We start from the raw sequence: 17,374 nt of genomic DNA on the forward strand, positions 1-17,374 counted from the left end.
TGCCTAAGGCCTTGTTCCAAGGCTTGAGGGCTGGCCGGTCAGAGTCTGGCCCAGGCAAGGAACAACTAGTTGGCTTGACCTCCCCTCTGCCCTCAGCCTGCCCGTATCCCCCTCACAGCCACAGCCACTCCCTTCCTGTTGAAGCCTCTTGTTTTCTGGTGGGGAAGGCATTCCAGCAGCTCAGAAAGGGAAAGAGGTCACACAGCCAGGGAGCCTCCAGGCGGGGCCTGGCTCTCCGCCCTGACTCTGCAGTCACCTTTGGGCTGAGGATAGGGTGGGGGTCCCCTCCGCTCCCCGCTCTCCCCGTGCTTCCAGGGGTACCTGCGGCAGGCAGAGCCGCGGAGGCGGCAGGCGCCGTGGGGACCGGGGTGGCGGGGGGCGGTGCGGTAATGAATGTGGACGGGAGGCGGAATGAGCGATCCATCTTTGCATGGGAGGGGAGGGGGCCGCGGGCGTTCCCCCCACACACACTCACACACTCAATCAGGCGCTGTCAGACCTCCGGCCGCCTGGCATTTTGGTGAAGAATCTCTCAGCTAAAAATTGTTGTCAGTCCCATTTCCACGTTATCAGTGCGAGGGCCGAGGCAGCGCCCGGGGATTAGCAGGAGCGGCGAGCGCCCGCGCCCGCCATCTCCTGCCGATAACACCGGGCCTCCTGCCTCACCTCCGCCATTCATCATCTTTAGCACTGACAGCCCGTCCCCGTCCCTGTCCCCATCCCCTCGCGTTTCCCGCGTCTCCCCACCGTGCGGCTCAGCCTGGCTTCTGACCTCCCCGGGGAACGAGGCCGCCTGAAGAGGGACAAGATGGAGCACCGGCCCAAATGACCGAGACCCACCTGTAGCACGGGGCTTGGCCGGCGATGGGTGGGAGGCCAGGGCAGGGGTAAGGGATGCTCCAGGAGAAGATGCTTTTCGACAGCCTGCCGCCAACGGGCTCGGCCTGCCTACCTGTGATTCCTGCATCTGACGGGCAGCGGGGCTAAGGGTTTCTGGAGGCCTCTCCAGCCCGGGGACTGTGGCAGGGGAGAGCCGGAGGATGCCCCCTCCCAGGCCGAGGAAGAGTAGGGGTCCCAGGGCCTCGTTCCCACCCCCGCAAGACCACGGCCCCCTCCTCTGGGCCATCCCCAGCGGTTTTACGGCCCATTTTATGGCCACTGTAATGGCCCAGGTCAAAAGCTTCAGGGAGCTGTATTCTGGGAATTATGCAAACGAGGAGCAGGCCTAGGGCCAGAGTATGGATTTTGTCATTAAACCTGGGCAGGCCATGTCGTTAGTGCAGTAAAACCCACGTCATGACCACAGGTCTCAATATAAAATTATAGGGAACACAGCGGGGGAGGGGAGCGGGCGGCCCATGGCCGCGCTGACACCTGCCACTCCAGCCCCTGAGCAGATGGGGGTGGGATGGAGAAAATAGGCTGCGGGGTTCCTCCGCGGATCCTGACGCTGGGAGCCAGGAAGAGGACCCGCTGTCCCAACAGGGAAACGGAGGCCGAGCTTCAGTTTCAGGAAAGGAGATCTCTGTGGCAGCAAGGCAGGTGAACTGAGAGCGGTATACGGAGGTGCTGAGGACTGGGGCCAGGCGTGGAGGGAGGAATCTGGGCTCTAGGAGCCCCAAGAGCCAGAGTTGGCATTCCAAGCCAAAAGGGGCTTAAAGCCTCACGTTTCCACCTCAGGCAGACCCCATGCCTTGGATCCCCCTCTTTCTCCAGTCTCCTCTCTCACCATTTCCCCCTTGAACCCCAAGCCTAGCTTCAGTGATCTGTTTCAACAGCCTTGTCAACCGTCTTATTCATCTTTCCCCTAGCCCCCAGCAGCCGTCCTCTGGCCCTCCTGCCCCACCCAGAGCACCCAGTCATGCCCCCCTCAGCCCTGACCAGGGCTGCACCGGCTGCAATCACTACCTTTCCCTTTCGGCTTCCACTAGTTTGTGATCTCCTCGAGGCTCAGCGTGTGTTTTATTTATCTCTGTATTCTAGTTTCTCCTGGAATAATACCTGAAGCAGAATAATTGTTTAAGAAATATTTGCTGAGCTTATAAATAAATGAGGCAATGAGGTCAAGAACTAAGCACAGCCGAAACCGGTTTGGCTCAGTGGATAGAGCGTCAGCCTGCAGACTGAAAGGTCCCAGGTTCGATTCCTATCAAGAGCATGTACCTTGGTTGCGGGCACATTTCCGGTAGGGGGTGTGCAGGAGGCAGCTGATCAATGATTCTCTCTGATCGATGTTTCTAACTCTCTATCCCTCTCTCTTCCTCTCTGTAAAAAAAAAAAAAAAAAAAAAAAAAAAAAAAAAAAAAAAAAAAAATCAATAAAATATATATATATATATATTTTTTTTAACATTTTTTAAAAAAGAAAAAAGAAGAAGAACTAAGCACAGGGGTCCCTTCCAGTCCTGAGCCTCAGTTTTCCCATCTGTAAAATACAGATAATGGCCTGGAGACTATCGAGGGTCTCACTCACCCTGAGATTCTCTGACTGAGTGAAGTGAGAGGCAGAGCTAAGACTCAAATCCCCATCTCCTCACTCCAGACCAGCGCTACACCTGCTTCTTACTCACCCTGCCTGCCAGCTGTCTCCTGAGCACCTGAGGCACTGCCTTGACACAGGATCAGGAGGGCCCCTAGCCCTCCTCAGAGACCTAGCCACACAGACTAGATAGAACCTTCGCTTCCCCATCCTGACACAAGCAAAGCCTCCACAGCTGACGCCCCAGCTCTGCAAAGGTCAGCTGGCTTCCAGCACAACCTGCTCTTCCTCCCGTCCTCTTCTCCTCTCCCTTGCTTCATCTTTGAGCATCTAGTCTGTGTCAGGTCTGTTTTCGATTGTCTATAGATATAAAGATGGATAAGAAATGGTCCCTGACCACAAGGAACTCAAAACTCATTCATTCATTCATTCATTCATTCATTCATTCATTTGCTCCCATTCTCTGCCTGGAACACTTCTAAGTCATAACTTAAATTTCGTTTTTTTGGTTAATCTTATTTTTCCCCCACTCCTCAAGACACATACCCAGAATGAATTACTCCTTCCTCTGAGCTCTCAGACGACTCGGTCAGGCATCCAGGAGAGCCTTGGTCATCCTCAGGCTGTGTCAAAGGGAGGCCAGACCGGGGAGCTCCCTCAGGCATAGCAGGACTAGTTTTAATAATAGCACATAAAAATACAGGGCATCCAGGTACATTTGAATTTTAGAAAAACAATGAATAACTTTCAGTCCTATGCAGCATTTGGGACAAACTTACACTAAAAAGTATTCATTCTTTATCTGAAATTCAAATTTAACAAGGCATTTTATATTTTTTAAACTGGCCACCCTCTCAGGCAACCATCTTGATCATCACCGGCACAGCTTCTTCTTTCTCAAACTGATTCGGACCTTCTCTGGGCCCCAGTGGGCAGAAGAGGCAGAGAGAAAAGTTCAGGCTTAGACTAAAGAAGACTTTCTACAGTGAAAGCTCACATGGCTAGGCAGGGATGTTTCTGGATGAATGGGGCTCCTCAACCCTCCACCTGCTAGCAGAGGCTAGCAGAGCCCTGGGTGGGGAAAGTGGCAAGGGAGAGGCGTTAGGTGTCCCAAAGGGATGTACTAGGCAGCCTTCAAGCTCCCTCCCAGCATGGTGTGCTCCGATTACTGCCAGGGACAGAGTGGGGACAGAGTTTAGGCTCCCAGCCAGCCCCAAGCCAGTATAGCCAGCACTATATGCATGTGCACTTATGTATTGGGAGCAAACAATTTGAAGGGTATTTTGGGGGGAGAGTCCAGAATCTGTGAGACCCACAGAGGCCAGTGAGGTTATCCAGGTGGGAGGTGGCACAACCTGAACCGGGAGCACATAGATTCCAGGAATATCGAAGGTGAAAACCGACAGGACTTGGGGGTTGAGGCACACGTTACTTGGCGTGGGCCACTAGGTGAATGCAAGTGTCACTAACTGAGATGGGCACTGCTGAAGGGGAGCAGGTATGGGGGGGGGGTGAAAAAGAGGAAAAACTCCTTTTAGGATTGTTGAGTTTTAGATTCTCTGGGAATATCCAGGCATTGGTGTCCAAAAGGTCTTTGGGTATAGGGCTCTGCAGAACATGGAGGGACCTGGGGTACAGATTCTGGAGGGCACAGGTGGGCATGAGGGCCAGAGGAAGGAACAAGGTCGTCCAGCATGCAGGACGAGGAAAGAAGGGGCTGTGGAAAGGAGGAGCCCTGGGAAACATGAGGAAGTGGGAGAGGAAGCCACCCTGAGAGAGGGCAGGCACCCCGGTCCTTTCCAAGCTTCTCCCCTCGACTCTGAGGGCCTCAAGGGCGGGGACTAGATCTGACGCTAGTCCGCATCCCACTGCCGAGGGTAGACAGCGGGCAGTGTTCGTTGAATGACTGCAGGAACGGATCCCCTTTCTCCCTCTTTTCTTCCTTCTCCAGATTTCGGGAGTGTGGAAGCAGTGAGGGGGAAGGAGAGACCTGGCATTCTGGGCGATGGTATGATTAAACCGAGACCTTCACTAACCTGTGTGAAATGAAGTGATCGAGGCTTGATTGCCTGGAGCAGCGATTTTCAACCTTTTTCATCTCATGGCACACATAAACTAATTACTGAAATTCTGTGGCATACCAGAAAAATATATACTTTTTGCCTATCTGACAAAAAATATAGATATCATTTTGATTCATTCACACCAGAAAGCTATTGTTGTGTTGGCTGTTGTCATCTTTATTAGTAGTAGTATTTTAAATTCTTTATTGTTTAAAGTATTACATGAGTCTCCTTTCTTCCCCTGTTGACCTCTCCTCGGCCTCTCCCACCCCCCAGCACATGCCCTCACCCCCCTCCTGTCTGTGTCCATTGGTTATGCTCATATGTATGCATGCAAGTCCTTCAGTTAATCTCCTACCCCCTCACTCCCCGCCTTCCCTCATAGGTTGGACAGTCTGTTTGATGCTTCTATGTCTCTGGTTCTATTTTTGTTCATCAGTTTATGTTGTGTTGTCATTTTTTTATTTGACAATCTAAGAGAAGATAAGTCAGTGGCCCCTGACTAAATAATCGGGTGTTGCATGTTTTAAAAATTCTCGCGCACACCGGTTGAAAATCGCTGGCCTAGAGCATCATTCGTGCCCCGGTAGATCTCTGAGAGGGGCGGCTGGCTGCGGAGGTGCGTGCACAGCCACCGCCTCTGGAGCTGCAGGGAGAGGTGATGCTCATGAGCTCCGAGACCCTCGGGCTCCCCTTTCTCAAAGCCAAGAAGCCCTAGGAGGCATTGGCAGGTCTGGGTCCGAGGATTAGGACGCTGGGTTTCCCTCCTCAGACGACCCCGCTTATATTTCTGTCTGTTCTTCTTCCCTCACCAGGTAAGAAAAAGGCAGCCGCATTGTTTGACAGCCAGGCCCCTATTTGCCCCATCTGCCAGGTCCTGCTGAGGCCCAGCGAGCTGCAGGAGCATATGGAGCAAGAACTGGAACAGCTGGCCCAACTGCCCACCAGGTAAGCCACGTAGCGGGAGGGCCTGCCTGCCAGCGGGACCCCCCTCAGGGTGCTAGCTACCGCGTCCCAGGAACGCCGCCGGGCCTGCACCCCAGCCTCTAGTCAGAAGGCGAGGCCCTGCTGCCGTCCTCCACTCCGCTCTCAGTCCTCCAGAGGACTAGTGCTGCCTCTCTCTTCCTGCTCTGTTTTTGGAGATGGGAGGAGAGGGACCCCTCTTCAGGAGCTAGAGAGCGGTTAGCCGCTGCCATGCGGAGCCTCGGGGCAGAGCGAGAGCAGCAGGCTGGTGCTGCCCTCCGGGGGAGTAAGCACTGCCTCCTCCAGGAAGCTCCGGCCTGAAAGGTGACCATCCTGAGACTGTTCAGGCGTGTCCCACTGCTGTACCCTCCTCCCCTGTCCCTGCCTCACGACCTGGGCGGAGCCTCCCGGACAGCCCTGTGGAGGAGCCAGGTTATCAAACAGAGCAGGGAGGGGTGTAACAAATTGCCCCACATCGTAGCGGTTTAAAGCAAGCATTTCATTATGTTCACGGAATCCGTGGTGTCAGGAACTCACACAGCACAGAGCGGGTGGGGTCTAAGGTCTGGGGAGACTCGATAGCTGGCAGCTGGGCTCCCCTGCAGGCTCTGTCACTTCCATGCGTGGTGGTTGATGTTGGTTGTCACCCGGGCCTTCAGCTGGGGGCTGTGACCGGAGCACCTACACATGGCTTCTCCCTGTGGACCGGGCTGTCTCGGAGCACGGCAGCTTTGCGATTGTTGGCCTTCTCATAGGGTGGCTTGGAGCTCTGAAACAGACGCTCTCATCAACGCTGTGGAAGCTGGGTCACCTTCCATAACCTCGCCTCAGAAGTCACCTAATGTCACCTCCGCTTCCTCTACTGGTCAAGGCAGTGTGAGCCCACCCAGATCCAAAGGGAGGGGCCCTGCACCCGCCGAGTGATGGGAGCAAGGCAAGCGCATGGGAAAGCATGGGCGATGGGAGATATGGCTGCAGCCATCTTTGGAAAAGACAGTCTGCCTCAGCCTGCCCCACCAGTTCAATTCAAGTCATCAAACCGGGCTACTCCTCCTTCCTGCCGCGCTCTCACCTCCCCGCTGTGCAGGGTGCGGGGGGAACCCCAGGGTGAATCAGAAATGCTGAAGCTCACTGTGTGGGAGTAAGTAGAACCAGGCAGTGGACACCCTGAGGGAGGGGGACTGCTCCTTGGGAAGGCCTGGAGCTGTGGGGGCCTCCAGGAGGCACCAGCCCAGGCACAGAGCAGAGGCGGCCTCCGGAGGGAGGTCAGGCCCACGCTGGATTTTGAAGGGAGATTAATTATTTCTCTATTGCCGTTATCCCCAAATTGAACAGTTTGAAACAACATTTATTATCTCAGTTCCTATGGGCAGTTCGGGAACGGCTTCGCCAGGGCGCTGCAGGGCGCTGTGGCTTCTGCTCAGAGCCTCCCAGAGGCTGCAGTCCTCTGAGGGGGCGCGGGGACTGCAGGGTCCGTTCCGGGGAGGGCTCACCCACATGGCCGGTGGCAGGAGGCCTTGGTCCTGCTCCCGTTTCCCTGTGACGTGGCAGCGGACTGCCCACAGAGGGAGTGATCCAGGAGAGGGACTCAGAAGGAAGCCACAATGCCTTTTATGATCTAGTCTCTGCTTCTCCCAACATAGTCTCCTTTACTCATTAGACACACGTCACCACGCCCAGCCCACACTCAAGAGAGGAGGGTAAGCCTATAAGCTCTACCTCTTGAAGGGAAGGGTACCGAGGAATTTGTAGGAATACTTAACACTACCACAAAAGACTATACTGCTAAGAATAATTATCCTGCTGAACACTCACCATGTGCCACAGCATATAGTGGTATCGCAATGCATTAATTTACTTAATCTTAACAACAACTCTCTGGGGTAAGTAATAATTTTAACTCCATTTTACAGATGAGGAAACCGAGGTACAGAGGGGTTAGGTGACCTCTCTAAGGTTGCACAGCTAATAAAATGGTAAAGATAAGATTTACACTCAAGCAAGCGATCTAACTCGTGTCCATGCTCTTCACCCCAAACACACACACACACACACACACACACACACACACACCCCTGGGACTCTCCTGGAAGGGCAGAGAGTGAACGGTAGCACCCTTCAGGAGTCCCACCCCTGGCCTGTGCAGACGGGTTTCTGGGTAATGGGCCCCCACTGGGAGACTTCCCCTCAGCAGGCACAGAGAACAGAGGCAGAGAGGGAGGGACCTGCAGAGCCTTGTAGAAGCAGTGCGCCCCTAAGAGGGCCTGGAGAACGGGGGTCCAAGCTTTCCTTCTGCCTCCTCTGTGGGAGCCACATTATAGCCTTGTCTCCAGGGCCCCGCCCCTGCGCTGCCCAGGACGCGGCTGCTCCCACAACCTTTCTCATCCTCCCCCACCAGGACCCTGCACCTGCCCTCCAACTCCCACGTCTTCTCAGAGCATCCCCTACTCTCACACCCGCACCCCCGCCTCCACCTCCCTCCCCAGCCCCCACACCCGCGCCGCCTCTCCGGTCCCTGCGCTGCCTCCGCCACTCCTGTGCCCTCACGTCCAGGCCCAGCCCCGCACCCCCTAACCTCTGGCACGCCCCCCACCCCCACGTCTGACAGCCGGACAGCGGGATCTGCACAGCAAGTGAAATTCCCGTCGGATCGATAAAGCCGAAGCGCTGGCGGCGACGGGTCGATGGTTTTATCTGTCTCGGCCCCGCCGAGCCCGACGCGCTGACAGTCGGACCGGCCGGCAAAGGCGTTCAAGGGCAGCCGCGCCCGCGGCCCCCTCCCCGCGCCCTCCCCGGCCCTGCGGCCGCTGCCCCGCCGGCTGCGGGCTGGACCGGCCGCCGCCGCCGCCCTCGTGATTTATCTGGATTTTTAATTGGAAAAAATTTGCGAATTAATTGATTTCAGGAACTTGCCAATTAACATTGTAATTGGGTGCGTGATAAATTCCCTAGAAGCGTGTCAGCTCCCCGCGGGCTGGCGGGGAGGGCCCAGCCTCGGCTGCCCTCGCCCCGCCCCTGCCCGCTCTGGGGAGGCAGGAGGAGGGCAGGGGCGGCTGGGGGAAGATGTGGCACCTGGTCCCCGCTCCTCCTCCAGCCGCCCTCGGCTCCCTGAGCTGGGAGTGGCCTTTTACCAGCCATTTCACAGATGGGGAAACTGAGTCTTGCAGGCGGGGAGAGCCCAAATGGGGGCATTCCCCCATCCATGGCACAGGGAGCCCAAATGGGGGCATTCCCCCATCCATGGCACAAGGCTGGAGGTTTCTTGCTCACTCCCTCCCCAGCACTTTCCCCTCCGCTCCATGATTCCTTCTCCTCTCTGCTCCCCTTCCTTCTGTCCTCTTCTCTCCAAACGTTCCCTTTCCTCTCTTCCCCTGCCTTTGCCTCCTCTGCCCTCCCTTTCCCCCCTCAGCCCACTCTGCCTCACCCAGGCGGGACTGTCCCTCCATCCAGGTGCTTGTTCCCCAGGAAGCCCTTCGGGGGGGGGTCTGGTGGTGTGCCCCCTCCTTCCCTGTGTCCCCCCACCCCAGCAGCTGCTATTTCAGATACCCTCCCCCACCCCTACCCCCCGGGGCCCACACAGAGAAGCGGGACCTTCCAGCTCCCAAACTAAGACAGGCTGCTTTTCACAGACTCAAACATACACATGATGTGCAGGCACACGCACATGTACCCATTCCAACAGCCATGATGTGCTCACACACCCGGAGAGAACCACTTCCCACAGGCACAGGGCGGGCAGACACCTACAGGGAGAAGAGTCAGAACTCCCATGGCAAAGGCTTACTCTTTTCCAAGTCACTTCACATTCCAGCTCAGAAGCAATGCCCACACCCCCTCCCTCACCCCCTCCCTCACCCCCTCCTCTCTCTTTCCCCTCCCAGTCCTGCACGGGGTTCCACGAGACCCCAGGATGGGCTGGTTGGGACAAGGAAGGCAGAGTCCGACTGAGGACAACTAGTGGAGGGCCTCTGATGCTGGAGGGCTGTCCCAGAGGTAAGGGGGGGCCAGAACATTGGGGAGCCAGAAGAAGCTGACGAGGGAGCCGAGCTGCAGGAGAATCACTCTGGAGGCCAGGCCAGTGTGGGTGAGAGCTGGAGGCAAGGGGGACGGATGATGAGGCTGGCCTAGCACAATGACAGCGGGAAGAGGGAATGATGGGAGATGGGTGGAGGGAGAAGCGAGAGAACGTGGCCGATGACTTAGTGGGTACTTACTAGGAAGAGCTTTCTGACTTGGGAGGCAGGAAGGGTAACGATGGCAGAGAAGCAGATGTCGGGAGGGAAGGAGATGGTGGACAGGGCTCTGGCATGCTGAGCCAGGCTGGTGGTGGTGGAGACGGGCGTGTACGGATAGGCAGGCAGGAACACAGATGGGAGCTGGAGAGGGAAGGGTCAGGGGGAGGAAGGTTGCCCCAGACTCCTCTGTGGCCCTCAGGCAGGAGTTTCCACCCAGAGGGAAAGGTCTTGGACGTGGAGAGTTTACATGAAGCTGAAAGGGAGGCATGGCTCGGCCGGGCCTAAGCTCAGACACCTCTTCTGGAAGGCTTCCCAAGCCACTCACGTCTGGCCTCCAGACTGAGAAGCTGGCCCTCTGGTCAGTGCTTTAAAAGGGCTGGAAGGACCCAGAGGGAGGCTGGCGACCGTGGAGATGGCAGTGCCTCCACCCCGACTTAAGCCTTATTTAAGGCCGGCCTCCGTGTTTGGTTGGGTAATGAACTAGATAAACAATTCCCCAAATAGATTAAAACGAAGTGTAACTTACAAAGGCGGCCGGTGATGATGGTTTATTCCCGGGCAGTGCACCATTTCTTTATTTCCAAGGATAATTCAGTGTAAATCACCTTAATTAAAAGTGTCAGCCCAGCCCATGAATATTGTACTTAGGAACGCGTTTCCTGGGTCCCAGTTATAATTTAAAACCCATGGATCACTAGGCAGCGAGTGACTGAGGCAGGGAGGAAATCGTTGGGGGCGGTCTGCGGAAACGGGGAGGGACAGGAGGCAGAGCTGAGTGGATGGGCTGGGCGGGAGGCGGGCTGCCTGCAGCTCCTGGGCTCAGACCTTGCCTCTCCGAGGCGGGTCCTTCGCCAGACTCCTGTCTCTAGGGGACCAGGCACATCTGGAGGTGATAGGGTAGTTAGAGGGAAGGTAGGGAGGGTGTGCAGGCTCAGAGAGAGGGAGGAACCTGGGGTAACACCAGCCTAAACGAGGGAAAGGGAAGAGAATCGCCAGGAAAAGATCCAGGGAGCCTGGACATTCTGACCCTCAATGTCCCCATTTCTGTTCATCAACAGAGTAAAGTAAGGCCCAGAGTCAGCGGATCCACTCCGGAGCCCAGGGAGAAAAAGCTCTCTCTCATCCTAACCCCTGGGCATGGTTAGGGAGGCTGGCTGGGCCGTGGGAAAGCAGCACTCCGGGCTCTGTCGGACATGAACACAAATCCAGATTGTGTGAGCAGAGAAGTGTCACTTAACCTGATAGTCAACTTTGTAAAATCCCTGTGAAGGGTGAGATAGCACCTGTGACATGCCGAGCGCGGGCCGGCCGCAGGTGGCGGGTGCACCATGGTCATGTTCATGTCTTCCTTTTGTGTTCCAATCTGCTTCTGCTCAGGCAGAAACACTCAGAGCTTCGTTCGGGGGTCCGGTGAGAACAACGTTGCAACACGCGGGTGCCCGTGTCTGTATCTGCGGGGCCAAGCCCTGTGCCCAGCACGGGGAGATGTCAATGCTTGTGGACTGAGGGAATGAAAGAGTGAATGCACGAGCTACTTGTTCCTCAAGAGCAGCCCGGTTTCTCCTCTGGATCCCCCGGACCTAGATCAGGGCCGGGCGTGGAGCAGGAATACCAGGACCATGTATGAACAAGGTGTCACTGAATGGAACCTGGTCTGTCCGCCTGTCCTTCCCGTAGTGTGATGCTCTGCCTTACACTCAACCCTTAGGCTCACCCTGCTGCTGAGCCGGGGGAGGGGGGGGCGTGCCTGCACTGTCACATACATGTCTGCGTGGGTGTGTGTCCGTGCGTCTGCCATTGTGGGTGACTGCGTGTCGGGGAGTGTCGGTTCTGTATGTGAGCATGCATGTATGTGGATGTGGATTGGGAGCGGCTCTCCATCCGGGTAGGGGGGCTGTGGTGAACGTGTCTTTATGGACGTGTCTCCGGGAACAAGACTCTGTGCCCATGCATCTGTTTGCTTGTCTGAGCACCGGATGTGACCACACGTATCTACGTGACTGCTAACAGCATGTCAGAGAGACAATGGATATGAGTATATCTGCCTTTAAACAGGAGCTTCTCAATCTCGGCACTATGGACGCCTTGGGCTGGATAATTCTTAATTGTGAGGGGCTACCCAATACACTGTAGGATGGTGAATGTTGCCTACCCACTAAATGCCAATAGCAAACTCCCCACCCCATGGGATAGCCATCAAAAATGTCCCCAGGCACTGCCCAATGTCCCCTGGGGGCAAATGGCCCTGGTTGAGAAGGACTACATTTTTCTGCATCTGCCTATACCTTTGCCTGTGTGTTGGGTGTGTCCGTGTCTGACCCTGAGGGTGCTCCCTGTGTGTACGCCCGGTGAGTCTGTGTCTGCCCCCATGTGCTCTGCCCTGGGTGTGTGTCTTTCTGCTTTGTGGCTATCCGTGGGTGTGCTTTACCCGGACAGCTTGTACACGTGTCTGTGCAGGGACCCTGTGTGAATGGGCTGTGTCTGCTTCCGTGCGTGCATCAGTCGTAGCACCTCTGTGTGCATGTATTTGTGTGTGTGTGGCAGGGGGGGGGCGAGGATTGAATGAGTGCACGTGCATGAATGTGTGAGCACAGATGTGGTGAGCATAGCGGGGGCAGCAGGGAGGGAGGGACAGGAACAGGGATATTAATGTTTCTGAAGTGGATCTGATTTGATACGTCTTGTTCCATTGTCAGCATCTGTTTAGCGGGGATTTGTAATACTTTGTGGCTCCGGATCACTCATGCTTAGCGCGGGATGTGGCCTTGCATACCAATTTTGTTATTAAACACAGTCCTCGCCTCCCCCACAGCCCATCTATCACCTCCTGCCCCCGCCCCCGCCTGCTCCAAGTCACCCACCATATTTCAGGGCCCGGCTCCCGCCCGCCCGCCGCGCCGATGCCGCAGGGCCTGGGGCTGACAAATTGAATCAGGGGGAGATCATTCCTGGCCTAACGCAGTTTGCAGCGTGTTGGAGGGAGAATTGACAAGAGCCATGTCAGCTCCATCACCCCAATCCCAGAGGAGCTGAGAGCAGGCTGGGGATGCGGGGTGGGGAAAAGGGAGTGTCCAGGACAGGCAGGATCTTCAGGGCCGATACCAGGGGTCAGGTAAAGCCTCCTTCCTCAGCTCCACTGGAGAGCCCACCATGTCTAGTGTCTGTACCCCCTTCCCAGGAGCCAGCTCTGGCGCTGAGCCCGATGGACACTGAGCTAGGCAGAGTGGAGCTTGGCCAAAACGGGCTGGGCTAGGCTGGCTGTGCCTTTTCCTCTTGGGGTTCTCGTGTTCTCCTCTCGCATGCCCGGGGCAGCAAGTGGAATGGTCACCCTGTTCTCTTCTTTCTTGGCAGCAAGAATCCCCTCCTGAAGGATGCCATGGCCCCAGGTACTCCCAAGGTAGGTGGCCCATCGTGTGTTCTTCCTGCCCATCCTCACCCGGCCCACCCGGAACTGGCTCCTCTTGAGGATAAAAGGAGCTCTTCCTGGAACCCCAACTGTCTCTAGGGTTTCAGCGTCGGCCCGAGGCCTAGGGCTGCCCGGTGCGCTTGAGTGCTGTGTGTGTCGTCTGCGTATGAGCCAGGGTGTGCTCATCTGACTTTCTCCTCTTCAAGGCAGCACATGGGTTAAAGCCAGAAATGGCCTGGGGGTGTGGGGGATCCAGACTCTAAAGCAGGGGAGACTCAAAGGAGGAAGTAAAGGGACATATAGAAATGCAGGCCAAGACAGATGGCATAGGGCCTTCGAAGGGAAGGAGGGAGGGAGGGAGGGAGAGAGAGGGAACTTTGTCCTGAGGGCAACAGGAAGCCAGAGAGGATGCTGAACTCATCTGGGGAGACAATCTGCCCCTCTGAACAGACACTATGGGAGAGAAGTTTGAAAGCATCAGATGGAGAAAGAAAAAGTGAAGGACAAGTAGCCGGCTCAAAGGAGGGGCTAAAGAGGCCTCAGCACAATCACATGACTTATACCAAAAGCTCCCCATAGGGGGCCTCAGAGACAGGTGGTATTGCTTCCCCAAAGGGGGTGCTTTTCAGGGAGTGGGGACCTGGGGAGGAAGACAGTGAGTGTCCCCTCCCTCACACCTCAGCATCCTTTCTCTTACGTTCTCATATGACAGGAAAGGCAGGAATCCCTAGTCCTTTTTATAAGGAGAGAGGAGTGAGTGTCAAAGCTTTGGGAGTGGGTGAAATCAGTGAGGGAGGGTGTAAGGAGAGATTAGAGCAAAAGCCAAGAAGAGAATCCGGGGACTCCTGCATTGGGGGTCAAGATAAGGTACAGCAGCCCTGGCCAGTGTGGCTTAGTGGGTTGGACTGTCATCCTGGACACCAAAAGCCAGCAGGTTCGATTCCTAGAGGGGGTACAGCCCAAGTTGATGGTTTGATCCTGTGTTGGAGGCAACAAATTGATAGTTCTCTCTCACATCAATGTTTCTCTCTCTCTCCCAGCCTCTCTCTAAAATCAATTTTTAAAACAACATTTTTTAAATCATTTACTCTTTTTTTTAATATATTTTATTGATTTTTTTTTTTTTTACAGAGAGGAAGAGAGAGGGATAGAAAGTTAGAAACATCGATGAGAGAGAAACATCGATCAGCTGCCTCTTGCACACCCCTCACCGGGGATGTGCCCGCAACCAAGGTACATGCCCTTGACTGGAATCAAACCCAGGACTCTTCAGTCCGCAGGCTGATGCTCTATCCACTGAACCAAACCGGTTTCGGCTAAAAAATAAAAAATAAAAAAAATAAAAAATAAAAAAGATAAGGTACCAGAGACAGGAAAGAAGAGGAACAGTCATGAGTTAGAAGGGGCACAGAAGAACATGGTATCCCAGAATCCTAAGGGGGAAAAGTTCCAAAACCTCTGGTATGGTCAGCAGTCAGAGAAGCTGGAGAAGGAGGTTGTTGTGTTTAGGTTTCTTAAAGGCACTGGTCCCTCTGAGCGGGCAGTTTTGGGGAAAGGATCATATTGCCTCCGGGGTTGTCCCAGCTCCCCTGCAGCCTTTCTAAAGGGTGGGAATGGACTTTGCACCTTCATTCGGGGAGATCACCCAACACACAGCAACCAGGAAGCAGAGCCCTCCCAGCCCTAAGAGAAGAGGCCGGGCTGACAGGCAGCTGTGGATCACGGAGGTGGGGAGCCACACTCTGAGCCTGGCCCGGCTCGGAGCCTTCAGTAGTCATGGTTACGGAAGCAGGTTGGTCACGGACAAGCTGCCAGTTCTGCCATCACAGCCACCACTGACACCTGCTATCTGAGTGTGGCTGGCAGGGCTGAGACGTGGACCCCAGCAAGGCTGGTGCTAAGGACAGTCGTGGTCCATGTTTATACCCAATCCCCATGCTCACAAGGCACCCCCTCCCCCCCCAGATCAGAGCCACTGCCAGAAGGGGGAGATTCCTGCAGCTGCCCACACTCCAAGGCCCCTTCCAGATGTGTGCTCCACCCCAGAGCTGACATTTCAGGGTCTGTCCTCTGCCTTGACTGAGGCTTTAGGGAAGCAGGTCATGGATGGAAGAGGCGCGAGGTAGAAGGTTCAAGCCAGAGACTGAGAAGACCAGGGACAAGGAGGAAGGGAGGAGGAGGAGAGGGCGAGGGAGCCTTCGACAAGATTGATGGCCTCGTTGCCATTAAGAAAAAAATTAGCCGGTGGCGGCTATCATATTAAAGGGTGAAGAAGCCGTGAATTATTTTCTTAAAGATCTTATCGCTTACAATGATAATTTTACCTTCCAAAAGGCCACTTTTAATGAGGCGAAGAGCCAGGCAAAAAGTCATGATTTAATGCCGGGATTTTTTTTTTTTCCAAAGCACATTTTACTGCTTTTTGGTCCATGTTTAAAAAGCGCCAGTGACCTTTTTTTATTCCACTTGCCCCAGGTGTAATGCTGAGGCCTCTCAGGGCTTCTAGAGAGAAAGAGGGGTGTGTGGGGGATGTGGGGGGGGGAGATACACGAGCCTGCACTTTCTTACAGTGGGGAGGGGGGGCAAGGGTACATTGTTTCCCCTCCTCAGCATCCTCCTCAGGACAGAGAAGGGGAAGGAAAGGCATTGCCCAAAGCCCGCCTCTCTTCTGAGCTCAGGAGGTGGGGCGGGGGGGCCAGGTCACCTCCTAGGCCTCCCCCTGGGCCGGGAGGGTGGAGAAGAGGCTCCCAGAGCAGGGAACCCCACCCCAGGCCCTTCCCAGCCTCCCTCCTGCAGCTCGGAGCTGAGGCCAGCAGCTGCCCCCTCCCTTCCCGGGCCCTTGCCGGAGGATGCCACGGCATGCGGGTCACATCCTACGGCTCAGTCGGAGATGAAGGATAAATGGCTGCTCCATCTTTCCCAAATTGCTTTCTTTGGGCTGTCACTGGCGATTTGGCATGGTTTTCTAGGCTGGGGAGGCCTCCTAGGGAATTGTATGCTTCTGGCTCTGAGCTGCACAGGCTGGAGAAGGTGGGGGGGGGTGGGGGGGCGCGGGCGTATGGATTGCTCTCAGGCCTCCAGGCCCCCACTCTGCAGCTGAACAGGCCTTGGCAAGCACCAGCGAGAGCAGGCGGAACGTGCCATGTGGTATTTAGAACCGTGATGCTCGCACACATTTTAAAGCGGACAGTTTATTAATCTGAGCTGCGGGCGTATGTAGAAGAGGCCGCGTAGGACTGACATGGGGGGATTAGTTTTGCTGGGGGTTTTGCTAGGGTCATCGTCGCAGCGTGGGGATAAATGGGCCCAGCGTGCATCCCTAGCTGCACGCAAGAAACTCATACATGCTGTTTAATGTACTGTCTCCATTGCGGGGCTGCCAGCGGCCGTATTGGGGGCCGGCAGGGCGGCCCGGAGGTGGCTTTACCCCCAACCCTTCAGGGGGGGTCCCGGAGTCTCTGCTCACTAAGAGAAAGCACAGCATGTTAAGCGTCTCTGTGGGTAGGCTGGGAGTCTTCCCCACCCGAGTAGGTATTAGATGGGATCTAGGAGATGTGGGCCCTCTCAGGGGTTCTCTACCCACCCTGAGAACCAAGCCATCCTTTCCCACAACCACAGTCCCAGGACCTGGCCACATGCCTTCAGAATCTCCGGTGGCCCCTCTCCCCGCCACCCTCCTCCTCGCGGCCTCTCTCCCAAAGCACCACAGGAGTGGAAACGAGGGGCCTGACTATGGGTCTCCTTCCGCTGAGGCCGCATGTCCTTTCTCTCCTTCCAGTCCCTCCTGCTGTCTGCTTCCATCAAGAGAGAAGGCGAGTCTCCGACAGCATCCCCACACTCCTCCGCCACCGACGACCTGCACCACTCGGACAGATACCAGGTGAGGAGCGGGTGAGGAGTGAGGTCCCTGGGTGAGGCCTCGCAGGCAGGCCTGGTACCAACGCCTCCCTCCTCCGGAGGCAGAGAGGCCTGAACTCCCTTCGGTTCCCTCTGTGTCTAGTGTCCCTAACTGAACCCGAAAGGCACAGGGGTCGGGGAACGTGCCTTACACAGATGGACTTGAGGGAGACATTGCCAAGGTCACCAGGCTCTGGTGGGCGCTCAGCACCTCTGAAGCATCCCGTCCAGCAGGACGTATCCTGTAGGGTTCAGTGTCATGAAGGACCCAGAGACAGCCGGAACTACCTGAAGACTTCACACTTCAAAACCATGATCCCCTGAGCAAGCAA

The 17,374-nt window shown here is 55.8% G+C and overlaps 1 protein-coding gene across 6 annotated transcripts in view; it reads left to right on the forward strand.

Moving 5' to 3' along the window:
- Window positions 1–17,374, forward strand: part of RNF220 (ring finger protein 220) — a 224,633-nt gene that overhangs the window by 181,433 nt on the left and 25,826 nt on the right. For 4 of the 6 annotated variants that reach the window (XM_045584750.1, XM_045584752.1, XM_045584749.1 and 1 more), the window contains exons 2-5: window positions 4,430–4,486; window positions 5,357–5,489; window positions 13,091–13,136; window positions 16,924–17,025. In XM_045584750.1, coding sequence (XP_045440706.1) covers window positions 4,430–4,486; window positions 5,357–5,489; window positions 13,091–13,136; window positions 16,924–17,025 — 338 coding nt within the window. The remainder of the gene's footprint in view (window positions 1–4,429; window positions 4,487–5,356; window positions 5,490–13,090; window positions 13,137–16,923; window positions 17,026–17,374) is intronic. The other 2 variants (XM_036444488.2, XM_036444486.2) reach the window with 1 other exon arrangement.

The sequence above is a fragment of the Pipistrellus kuhlii genome, unplaced genomic scaffold (genome assembly GCF_014108245.1).
Source record: "Pipistrellus kuhlii isolate mPipKuh1 unplaced genomic scaffold, mPipKuh1.p scaffold_m20_p_2, whole genome shotgun sequence".
Classification (NCBI taxonomy): Eukaryota; Metazoa; Chordata; class Mammalia; order Chiroptera; family Vespertilionidae; genus Pipistrellus; species Pipistrellus kuhlii.